The sequence below is a fragment of the Chiloscyllium punctatum genome, chromosome 8 (genome assembly GCF_047496795.1).
Source record: "Chiloscyllium punctatum isolate Juve2018m chromosome 8, sChiPun1.3, whole genome shotgun sequence".
NCBI lineage: Eukaryota > Metazoa > Chordata > Chondrichthyes > Orectolobiformes > Hemiscylliidae > Chiloscyllium > Chiloscyllium punctatum.
Genome location: NC_092746.1, coordinates 104,822,371 through 104,834,876, shown reverse-complemented (window position 1 = coordinate 104,834,876; position 12,506 = coordinate 104,822,371). Strand labels below are relative to the sequence as shown.

Sequence of the window (12,506 nt, the reverse complement as noted above, 5' to 3'; positions counted from 1 at the left end):
CAGTGCAGGAATGTGGACACAGTCAGTTGGCCATTTAGAATGGTCAGGGTCAATGCTCAATGTGTACAATTGGATGCCCACTAAGGATAAGAAGCTAAACCTGAGATTCAGCATCTGAAGGGCAGCCTCTGTTTCTTACATCATGATGCTTATTGCAAATATGGAATGGAACTGAAAATGGCTGCCACCACACCTCAATGGACGTGGTAAATATTTTCTTTGAGGGAGGGGGTTCATTTGAGCAATGTGAGGTTCTTCTAAGGGGAACAGCATTGTTCAGATACCCAAACAATGTGCTGAAAGACACCTGTGAGTTCTGCACTCTGTATGTGATCCTTGGTTGTTAACCTACTGTGTGAGTTATAAATCTTGACCCTAAGCACCATTGACCACATCATGCAGCATCGGGAATCAACCCCATTAGTGGTTGTGATGCATAAGGAATGAACTGTGTCCTGGAAAGAGTTATGTTTGTTGCCAAACTAGTAATTGCCCTCCAAGTATTCAGAATGCACATGTGCTCGTTTCACATCTTAGACTATAAGACCTTGTATAGTCCTCAAGATTGCTGGGACTCTGTCCCTTCAATCTTGTAGCTCCTGCCAGGTAGACATTTACTGACATGTGAATATACATTTAAAAGTTTGAGGAAGTATATATAATCGGATGCACTTGGGCTATTTATATGCCATAAGAAGGTTGTCATCTTCTCCCTTTCCCTTTATCTACATACCGTGCAGTCTGCAGCTATGGTGAAGGGAGCTTACCATATAGTGAAATCCTTTAGCCTCGGAGTTTTGGTCAGGTGATTTCAGGGGCATGTGTGGCTGGGGGGATCAGGCATGCTGAGTGTGATTTGCTCAGAGTAGGTGCACCCTGTTTGGCTTGAACTCTTACACAGTAAAGGAGTGGAGATGGAAGATTTGGACACAGGTGAGTGAAGAGGTCTGGAAGGCCTGTACGTGGTCCCACCTCTGGTTGGGTGCTTACTTGCACAGCCCTGTCTCAGTGTGAGGAACAGATGTCTGGATGAGGTCAAGGTCCATCATCACCTTGTTGCCTTGCCGTTGTTTCTGAGCGCGAGTTGTTAGATTGATGGAATACAAAACCATGCATAAATTCAGCAGACATTGTGGTGGTCCTGACTCTCCCTGCCAACCTATCTGTGGAGGTAGCTAGACACCTCCATGCCAAAAACAGCATTTAGTGGAGTCCTGCAATTTTGTTTCAGATTCCCCTGTGCCTCTGACAAAATTGCCTACTGCTTCTGTGTCTGATTAGGCATTTGAATGAAATTCTGAATTGTCAACATGTGAGGATCTCTCCTGTCTGAAGCAGCACAGGAGCCTGGTCTCAGCCATCATCTGAAAGCCAGTAATCAGGGGTGTTTCTTTCTTGGTCAGTTGTGGAGATGTGGCAGTGATATGTTCACCAACGTATGCTCCCAACTTTAATCAAGTAAAAATACCCAAGCATTCAGTATTTGCTGAGACTAGACAGATGCCATTGGGACATAAAAGAGATGAAAGAGAGAATGTGTTGCGAACAAAGAGTAGAAAATTGAGCATGTTAAGAGTACCACTTCCTCCACTACATTGATGACTGCATCGGCGCCACCTCATGCTCCCACGAGGAGGATGAGCAATTCATCAACTTCACCAATACATTCCACCCCGACCTGAAATTCACCTGGACCATCTCTGACATCTCCCTCCCCTTCCTGGACCTCTCCATCTCCATTAGTGACGACTGACTTGACACTGACATTTTTTGCAAACCCACCGACTCACAGCTACCTGGATTACACCTCTTCCCACCCTACCTCCTGCAAAAATGCCATCCTTTATTCCCAATTCCTCCGCCTCCGCTGTATCTGCTCCCAGGAAGACCAGTTCCACCACAGAACACACCAGATGGCCTCCTTCTTTAGAGACCGCAATTTCCCTCCCCACATGGTTAAAGATGCCCTCCAACGCATCTCGTCCACATCCCGCACCTTCGCCCTCAAACCCCACCCCTCCAACCGTAACAAGGACAGAATTCCCCCGGTGCTCACCTTCCACCCTACCAACCTTCGCATAAACCGCATCATCCAACGACATTTCCGCCATCTCCAAACGGACCCCACCGCCAGAGATATATTCCCCTCCCCACCCCTTTCCACTTTCCACAAAGACCGTTCCCTCTGTAACTACCTGGTCAGGTCCACATCCCCCAACAACCCACCCTCCCATCCTGGCACCTTCCCCTGCCACCGCAGGAATTGCAAAACCTGCGCTCACACCTCCTCCCTCACCTCCATCCAAGGCCCTAAAGGAGCTTTCCACATCTCTCAAAGTTTTACCTGCACATCCAGCGATGTCATTTATTGTATCCGTTGCTCCCGATGCAGCTTCCTCTACATTGGGGAGACTGGACGCCTCATAGCAGAGCGCTTTAGGGAACATCTCTGGGACACCCGCACCAATCAACCACACCGTCCTGTGGCCCAACATTTCAACTCTTCCTCCCACTCTGCCGAGGGCATGCAGGTCCTGGGCCTCCTCCACCGCCACTCCCTCACCACTTGACGCCTGGAGGAAGAACACCTTATCTTCCGCCTCGGAACACTTCAACCCAAGGACATCAATGTGGACTTCACCAGTTTCCTCATTTCCCCTCCCCCCACCATACCCCAGTTCCAACCTTCCAGCTCAGCACAGTCCCCATGACCTGTCCTACCTGCCTATCTTCCTTTCCACCTATCCATTCCACCCTCCTCTCTGACCTATCACCTCCACCCCCATTCACATATTGTACTCTATGCTACTTTCTCCCCATCCCACCCCCTCTCATTTATATCTCCACCCTGCAGGCTCCATGCCTCTATTCCTAATGAAGGGCTTTTGCCCGAAACGTCCAGCACCACTCTAATCCAGACTCGTGTTTCCAGCATCTATAGTCCTCATTTTTACCATGTTAAGAATACGTTGTCAGTGGTAGTAAAACAGCAATGCACCTTGCTTGGTTTCTGGACAGTGATACTTTAATGTCACAATATGAATGGTTGCGATCCTCACAATCCACAACCAGGATCCTCTCCTTGTCAGAGTTGAGGAGCTGAATGTCGAGCACCCCACTATCCTTTTTGGCTCACTCCATCCTACAATGAAATGAGACAAATGGAAAGATTGAGTGAGTTTAAAATGGCCAGCATAGCTGTTAGTGCTGATGTACACAGGGGCAAAGGTGATGAAGTGTTCCGAATGAGTGAATAGATGACACTAGTCACACAGGGTAAGTAGTTTTGGGGGTTCAGTGGGTGAGGAAAAGTGTGGGAAGATGTTCAGATCAGTAGACCATGAGCCTTGTTGTGTGCAGTAACAGGGTCAGAGTGAGTGTAAGCTAGCAGATTGGTGAATGGTAACCTGGCAGAGCAGAGATATTGGTCAGGGAACAAGGTGGCATGTTGAAATGACAGGCAACTGGAAGCTCAGTTTATTTTTTAATGGACAGAATATAAGTGTTCTGTGGAGCAGTCACCCAGTGTATGCATTATTTTCTCAATGTAGAGGAGGCCACATTGTGAGCGGCAAAAGCAGTAGACTTGTTTGTTTGTTTGAAATGCAAGGGATGGGAGTGATTACTGGGAGTGAAGGATGAGTGGACCAGGGTGCCCTGGAGGAATCGGTCCTTGTTGAAGGTAGGCAAGGAAGGGGAATAGGTGTCTGGTGGTGGCATCTCACTGGAGATGACAGAAACGGCAGCTAATGATCCTCTGGATGTGGATACTGGTGGGATGGTAGGTAAAGACAAGGTGAACCCTATGGCTATTGTGGGAGGAAAGAGAGGGGGTGAGGGCTTTAGTGTGAGAGATGGGTCGGACCCAGCTTAGGGTCCTGTCAACTATGGTGCTGGGGAAATCCTCAGGTAAGGAAGAAGGTGGACAGATTTCATCAGAACAGAAGCAGCAGAAATGGAAGAAATAGGAGGGTGGAATGGAGTCTTTACAGGAAGAAGGATGTGAGGATGTATCGTCAAGATAGCTATGGAAGTCAATTGGCTTGTAGTGGATATTGGTAGCCAGCCTATCCCCAGAAATAGAAACCGATGTTGAGGAAGGGATCGGAGGAGTCAGAGATGCACCAGGTGAAGGTAAGAGTGGGCTGGAAATTGGAGATGAAATTGATAAACTTTCCAATTCCAGACAAGAGAGGGAAGCAGCACTGATGTCATCAGTATACGAGAGAAAGTTGTGGATGGGGGCTGAAGCTGAACTGGAACAAAGAATGTTCAGTATGCCCCACAAACAGATGGGCATAGCTTGGGCCCATGTGGGTACCATGGTTACCCTATGACCTGAAAGAAGTGAGAGGAGTTAAAAGAGAAACTGTTCAGAATGAGGATAAGCTTGGCCAGGCAAAGAAGGTGGTGATGGATGGGAACAGTTCAGACATTTCTTCCAGGAAAAAGCAGAGTCTTGAGATGGAGAATAGACATGTAAAAGGATTGAATGTCCATGGTAAAGAGGAGTTGGCTGGAGCCCACAAACTGACATAAAGCATCAGAGGAGTCGTGGATTGTGTGGAAAGGGATGGGACAAGGGGAGAGAAAATCGAGTTGACGTAGGAAGAGATGAATTTAGAGAGAAATAGTGGGTCATACTCAGCCAGTCCGGTTTGTGGATTTTGGAAAGGAGGTAGAAGCAAGCTGTGTGGGATTGGGAGTCTGAGCTTGGAGGCAGTGTAGGGGGAGATCACCAGAAAAAAGAAATTAGTGACCTTTATGGTCTGGAATGCATTGTCTCAATGGAAGCATTCAAAAGGGAATTAGATTGCTATCTGAAAAGAAGAATTCACAAGGTTACAAGATGAAGCTAGGAAAATGGCACTGAGTGAGTTGCTCACTGGTGCAGGCTGAATGACCTTCTGCACAGTAATGGTTCTGTAATTCCGCATGGCTCTCATTGGCTCTGCAGCTGACAGGCACAACCCTTGTTGGCACAGCAAGACTGAGACAATGAAAACATCTTCTTCCAGGGACTGGGTGAGGTAATGGACATGGTTTTAACAGAAAGGTTTCTTAAAAATTGTGCAGAAGGAAGGTGTAAGGCTGTTGAATAAAGTTTGTATCTTTGCATTAATTTTGGATTTCACTTGTGGTAAAATGGAACCAAACAGTCTCCTGTACATGGTTATAACTGTCAGTAGCTTATTAATGTACTAATTCTGTTCATTAAGTTCACTAATTCTGGATGCATTTTTTAAAAATTCAGTGATTGAAGATATTCTCTCAAAAACACATACCATAAGAGACCACACTTTAAAATTGCATCGCTATTATAAAAGTGAGAATCTAACAGAATTTACAACTGAACAAGAAAGAGAAGACTCTAACCCATCAAATAAGGATAAAGAGGATTTGGACTCACTGACCCAGAAGAATGAAGATGATGAAACTAAACTTGCAAGCAGTTTTGAAACAGAGGAATGTCAGTTTAAAAATAAGTATCATGTATTGATTTTGAAGAACCAGCATCTCGATAAAGAATTTCCTCATGTTCAGTTGCATTTTGATACATCACAAAATGTAGTGAAAATTACAGGGATGGCAAATGAAATTTTAAAAGTTCAACTCAAACTATTGAACAAAGGAAACCAAATAACCAGCAAGATCATCCCCTTGTCAAGACATTTAAGAGTATTTTTGGCACAATTAAATGCCAATGGTTTCCTTACACAAATGTTTTTGGATTCAGGAATTAACGCAGCATATTCATTTGATGATGCTGAAGATAAATGCATTTTGTATGCAGCATCAGAAACAAGCCTACAAAAAGCTGACCAAATGCTTGAGATGACTTTTGTCGAACTGACAGTACCAATCCCAGAAAACTTTGACATGGACATTGCAAATAATTTCAAATTTTTCATAGAGAAAGCCACGACATCTGTGAAAAGAGAACATTTGGAATTTAAAAATATCAAAGAAAACTACTTACTGCAGCACCATATGGAATCAAAGACTAGTTCAGACCAGTCCCCTTGTGTCACCCTTGTTGGATACAGGGCTATTGCTGAAGAAATAAAAGTACATTTTAAGAAGTACTTGAATGAGAACTGCATGAAGGATTGTTTTATTGAAGTATCATCACTGGGTGTATTTGAGTATATCCAGAGGTTTGTGAATTTTTCAGAAATATTACCAGGTATAAACATAGATTATGTGAACAATGAACAATTATTGGGACTACAGATCAGAGTGAATGTAAAAAATGCAACACAAACAGAAGCTTTAATAATGGATGTGTTGAAACAAGTTAAATCGACAAAAAAGCAGCTGGACAAACCTGGTGCTGTTCAGTTTTTTTCCAAAAACAAGGATGTTCTGAAGAAACTAGAGAATCCATACCAATGCATAATCTTTATGGAAAATCAAGAAGGGCAACAAACAAATTCTGATATCAAAAAACTGGAAATTATAACAACAGTCATGTTTCTGAACAAGTTTCAGATATCAGTCATTAAGCATGATTTAGCAATTCACGAGGTAGATGTAATTTTACTCTGGACAAATGAGATGCTAGATTTTTCCACTGGATTGTCAAACGCATTACTGGAAGCTGGTGGTCCTGAATTTCAAGATCAAGTTAATAGACTGAGAAATAAACTACATGTCATGAAAGATGGTGCTGTGATTACAACTAGCTCTGGAAAATTACAATGCAGTGTCGTCTTCCATGCCAAGTGGACAAAATTTGTTAGCTTTGGGGCACAAGAAGAAACAGCTTTTAAGAAGACTATTTTGTCAGCTCTGTATAATGCAAATGATCAACTTTATACATCAATTGCAATTCCAGTGCTGAGCTCAGGAGAGTCTCCATTCTTATGGATTACAGTAAAAGCCATCAAAGAATATTGTGAGAAATTCAAAAAAGCTGATGCACAGTTGACTGATATCAGGCTTGTGGGTACAGATGATGCTTCGATTAAATCACTGAAGAAAAAGAACTTCTTTTTCCCTGTGATCTACCTATGTGCTGATGAATGCTCTTAGAGCAACTTGTGGCATCCACCCATGTGATCTTGCCCTGCTACACTAGCAGTTGCCACTTACTACCAATTTCAAGCTAACTGGGTAGCCTGCAGATGAATCCATTAAGGATCAGTCTAAACTCCAAATCAGTTCAGGCAGCATCCGAGTAGCTTTGAAATCGACGTTTTGGGCAAAAACCCTTCATCAGGATTCATGATGAAGGGCTTTTGCCCGAAACATCGATTTCGAAGCTCCTTGGATGCTACCTGAACTGCTGTGCTCTTCCAGCACCACTAATCCAGAATCTGATTTCCAGCATCTGCAGTCATTGTTTTTACCTTTTAAACTCCAAATCAGGTCAGCAAGTCTGTTTTGCTCTCATCTTGCCTATGCTTTGTGAATGACAGGTGAATGATAATGACCAGTAAGATTGTATATTCTAATGAGATTAACTCAGTGGAATTAAGTCCAGGGAGAGTAGGGCGAACATTCTTTGGTCCCTTGGGTCCCCTTAATTCTGTTAGATGAGAATTACGCATTTTGAGTTTGAATTGTGACTAATCTCCAATTGTGCATTTAATAATCTTGAAGGAATTTTATTGTTTTGCAGTAATTAATGGATGATGAATGCGGATATTAATTTTCACTTTGGAGTATAATATGTATTAGTGCAATCCAATCAATCTCACTGGCATGCAATTGTATATATTTTCAAATAACTTTGAAATAGTACAGCCGACCTCTCCATTAAACATTAAAATACAATTACATTTCTGTTTAAATATTTTCTTCAGTGTGATGTCATCGTGAACACAGTGTCTGATGCTATGGATCTTTCACAAGGACCTGTATCAAAAGCAATTCTAAAACAGGCTGGACCTGAATTGCAAATAAACACAAACAACGCCAAAGGCTCAACAACATTTCAAGCTGGGGATGTTTTACCTGTCAGTACCATGAATTGTGGGTTGCATTGCCAAGAAGTATACAACATAATTTGTTGTCACTGGAGTGCAGATAAAGCTTCTCAAGCTGAAGAAGTAAGTTTACATATTGGAATTATGTTTTCTAACAGCGGTTTCTTCATTGTTTTGATTTATGAAAGTTTTATTTCTAAGTAAAACTAACAAAAAGCTGACTGTTGACTGATTTCTCTATTCAAATCCTTCGTTTTCCTCAATGTTTATGTTTATGTCAGCCTCCTTAAACTTAATTTGTTTCTTCTATTCAATTAATTTCATCTTACTATGGTGGCCTATACCAAACCTGTGGCCAGTTCTTGAAATCAGGAGTCAAACCATTCAGAACTTGGGAAAGGAGCAGTCTTCAGAAAGTAGGCTGAAGACTCCTTAAAGGGAATAGGGTGAGTAACTCCACTCTTCCCAAAGGATGCTGGAAAAAGATACTCAATAGCTTGTGGACCTAGGAAACTTGCATAGGACCTATAAGATTTAAGTTGCCCTGGGGAAGCCTGATTTAAGTGTGTTGATGAAGTGCACCACCTCTTTACTGTAGGACACTGAGATGACACAAATCACATTGGATGATATAAAATCAATACAACATTCTCCAACTCTTTTGCAGTCTACCAGCCATGGAATGGATCAGGATACTATACTGCAAAAGGAAGGAAAATTGGAGTAGAATTTAATTCTTTCCCAGGAAGCAGACAGGGAATTGCAGGAAGTCATTTAATCAGCCTGAAGGCACACAGTAAAGTACCTGTCAACTTCCTGACTCTTTCACTTAATTAGCTCTGAGCAGCAAGTGTGCTAAGTTAGTCTTCCTGCCCCTTGGGCAAATTAGGCCCTAAAGCTGGTAATTTTGTATGCCCTGGCAATTTGTTTGCAGGTTCTTGATGGGACTTCTTGTTCAGACATCATGTGAAGCACCCCCAAGCCTTACTACATCCTTTACCTCAAAACCATTTTCCACACCCAACATCACACTCTCTCTTGATTTGCCTGACTGGTCTCAGTGAGGCTGTCCCATTTACCTCTCCACTGGAGTAGCCTGCAGTGCTACTCCTCATCTCAGACATAAGGGGAGGTGACAGCCTCATGGTATTATCACTAGACGATTAATCCAGAGACCCAATAATATTCTGGGGACCGGAGTTCAAATCCTGCCATGGCAGCTATTAGAATTTGAATTGAATAGAATTTTGCAATTAAGAGTCAAATGATGACCATTGTCAATTGGTGGGAAGAAAATCCATCTGGTTTACAAGTGTCCTTCAGGGAAGGAAACTGCCATCCTTACCTGATCTGGTCTACACTTGACTCCAGACCCACAGCAATGTGGTTGACTCTTAACTATCTTTTGGGCATTCAGCAGTGGGTAATAAATGCCAGCAATATCTACATGCCATGATTGAATTTCAAAAAAGACCTTCTACGTTTGGCTGTCAGTGCAAGATAGCAGAATCTTCCCCTCAAAAGGTACAATGTCCCCAACAATAGGCAGAATTCAATATCAGAAATTGCCATGGCGGCATTGTCACCAGCTCTCCAGGTAGTGGAAAGGCCCACTGACATAGCCATGAAATTCATCCCTTGGTGTCACTAGGGATTGCCAATACTGTCAATGAGAAAAGGTTTTTCAACTCCTGGAAGGTTTTCATGACCATTCATTGACCATGACCAAATTGAAGCTTTCAGAATCATAATCTTGGCTTTGAGAGAGTAGATGGCTATAAAAATTTAATGTGAAAAATGGTTGAGAACAAAGTAAACTGCATCACTGTTGTGAAATGTAAGAAAGAGTACAAAGTAACTAGGTTTAAAGAGTAATATCATATTGATCTTATGTGACCTAAGGCATTCTGAAAGGCTGTAGTAAATTTGAAACAAATTATGTAATCTAAAGAAATCCCATTTTTATCATCAGCTGCTTCGGACAATCATCCAAAAATGCCTTAAGAATGCACATGAAAGTCATTACAAATCAATGAGTTTTCCTGCCATTGGGACTGGAAATTTGAGGTTTCCAAAGAATACCGTAGCAGAAATGTTTTTTGAGGAGATAAAGAAATTCAGTGCGGAAAATCCTACATCCACACTTAAAAGAGTGAAGTTGATCATATACGAAAAGGACCTGGATCTGTACTCGGTATGTATACCTTTCACATAATTTCTATCAAGCTGAGCATCAGCAAACCAGTACTTTTGGATTTAAAATAAAGATTTAAAAAGGTACTGATACTGTGTTGCCTTTCAGGGTTGCAGCAAGGCACTTAGAAAGTCACTCTGGGATCTCTGGGCCTCTTGTTTGGTTCTACACTCGGCAGCCATGCTGGTGTTATGCCATGTCTAATCTTTTCTCTCGATGTTGCAATTTAAAAACATGCCCCAAAAGAATTTTTCTCATGTTTACATTTTTCTGATTTCAACCTACACAAAAATCTGTGCCATATCTTAAACAATAACCTTGCAAAGCAAACTAAATATTTGCAGAACAATTAATGATGCTCTTTGAAAAGACCTATTTCCTTTAAAAGAACAGGAGGCAGCACAGCTCATTGGTTAGCACTGCTGCCTTACAGGACCAGGGACCCAGGTTTGATTCAAACCTCAGGCGACTGTCTGTGTGGAATTTCCGTATTCTCCCCGTGTCTACGTGGGTTTCACCTGGATGCTCTGGTTTCCTCCCACTGTCCAAAGATGTGCAGGCTCCATGGACTGGTCATACTAAACTGCATTTGGTGTCCAATGACGTGCAGGCTAGGTGGATTAGCCATGGGAAATACAGGGGTATGAAGTATGACTGGGTGAGAAGCTCTTTAGAGGGTCAAATGGCCTGGTTCCACACTGTCAGGCTTCTATGATTTGTCTTGTCACTTGGAAGTAAATCAAATATTTCACTTCATTAAAAATAGTAATGACAAATATATATGCAATTTAAGAAAATAATCTCAATAATAAAATTGGAAAGTCAAATATTGATTAAAATTCTTAAATATTTTGTGTATCAAATAATAATAGTTTGAAGTATTTAGACAAGAAACAAACAACCTGTTCAATTTTGCAGAGTTTTGAAGACGCACTGTTGATAGCAGAAGGACTTCCACTCAATGAACTCTTATTCTATAAAGAGTTAAGAAAAGCTCAAAAAGTGCCTGATTCACCACCAGCAAACATGACAAGTAATTATAACTATTATCTTACCTTTTCACGTTTGTTTTTAAAGTGCCTGACATTTCTTGTGCCTCTGATAGTAAATTAATACTTTTATGCTGAAGTCAAAATAATTGAGTTTAAAAGAATTGAATTTAATCAGGTAGAGATTCAAATTTTTCTTCCCAAAATAGAAATAAAGAAGAGAATCATAAAGATCATGTGTCTTACCAGCTCTTTAAAAGTACTGGCCAGTTATTCTCACCTACTGTTATTAAGCTTAATTAGCTACTAACTATAATCTATATCTCAAGAAATAATATCTCTATAGAGAAGAAAATGGAAGCTAGAAAATTCAGAGAATAAATACTGATACCTTGAAAAGTGTTCATATCACAATGGAGGAGGTGCTAGATGTCTTAATTGCATAAAGGTGGATAAACTCCCAAAACCTGATAAGGTGTGTCCCAGAATTTTGTGGGACACTAAGAAAGTGATTGCTGAGCCCCTTGCTGAGATATTTGTATCATTGATAGCTACGGTGGCACAGTGGTTAGCACTGCTGCCTCACAGCGCCAGAGACCTGGGTTCAATTCCTGCCTCAGGCGACTGACTGTGTGGAGTTTGCACATTCTCCCCGTGTCTGCGTGGGTTTCCTCCGGGTGCTCCGGTTTCCTCCCACAGTCCAAAGATGTGCGGGTCAGGTGAATTGGCCATGCTAAATTGCCCGTAGTGTTAGGTAAGGGGTAGACGTAGGGGCATGGGTGGGTTGCGCTTCGGCAGGGCGGTGTGGACTTGTTGGGCCGAAAGGCCTGTTTCCACACTGTAAATAATCTAATCTAATCTAATCTTAAAAAAAAGTGGTAAGGAAGAGCCAGGGAACTATAGACTGGTGAGCCTAACATTGATGGTGGGCAAATGCATGGGTTTCCTCCGGGTACTCCGGTTTCCTCGCACAGTCCAAAGATGTGCAGTCCAGGTGAATTGGCCATGTCAAATTGCCCATAGTGTTAACCGCATTAGTCAGAGGAAAATGGGTCTGGGTGGGTTACTCTTCAGAGGGTCGGTGTGGACTTGTTGGGCCGAAGGGCCTGTTTCTACACTGTTGGGAATCTTAAAAAAAAGTTGTTGGAGGGATTCTGAGAGACAGAATTTACATATATTTGGAAAGGCTAGAACTGATTAGGGATAGTCAATATGGCTTGGTGTGTGGAAAATTGTGTCTCATTAACTTGATTGAGCATTTTGAAGAGGTGACAAAGATGATGGAAGGCAGAGTGGTCGACGTTGCCTCTGCGCAATCCTCTGCTTCTGACCCACAGACCACAATCAGTGAAGATAGGTAACTGCACTTCCTCCATGATAACCTCAACACTG

The 12,506-nt window shown here is 42.2% G+C and overlaps 1 protein-coding gene across 1 annotated transcript in view; it reads left to right on the top strand.

Annotated features, from left to right (window-relative positions):
* Window positions 1-12,506, top strand: part of LOC140480286 (protein mono-ADP-ribosyltransferase PARP14-like) — a 66,649-nt gene that overhangs the window by 23,112 nt on the left and 31,031 nt on the right. The window contains exons 6-9 of the mRNA XM_072574991.1: window positions 5,255-7,002; window positions 7,809-8,054; window positions 9,904-10,125; window positions 11,044-11,158. Of these exons, the coding sequence (XP_072431092.1) occupies window positions 5,255-7,002; window positions 7,809-8,054; window positions 9,904-10,125; window positions 11,044-11,158 (2,331 nt within the window). The remainder of the gene's footprint in view (window positions 1-5,254; window positions 7,003-7,808; window positions 8,055-9,903; window positions 10,126-11,043; window positions 11,159-12,506) is intronic.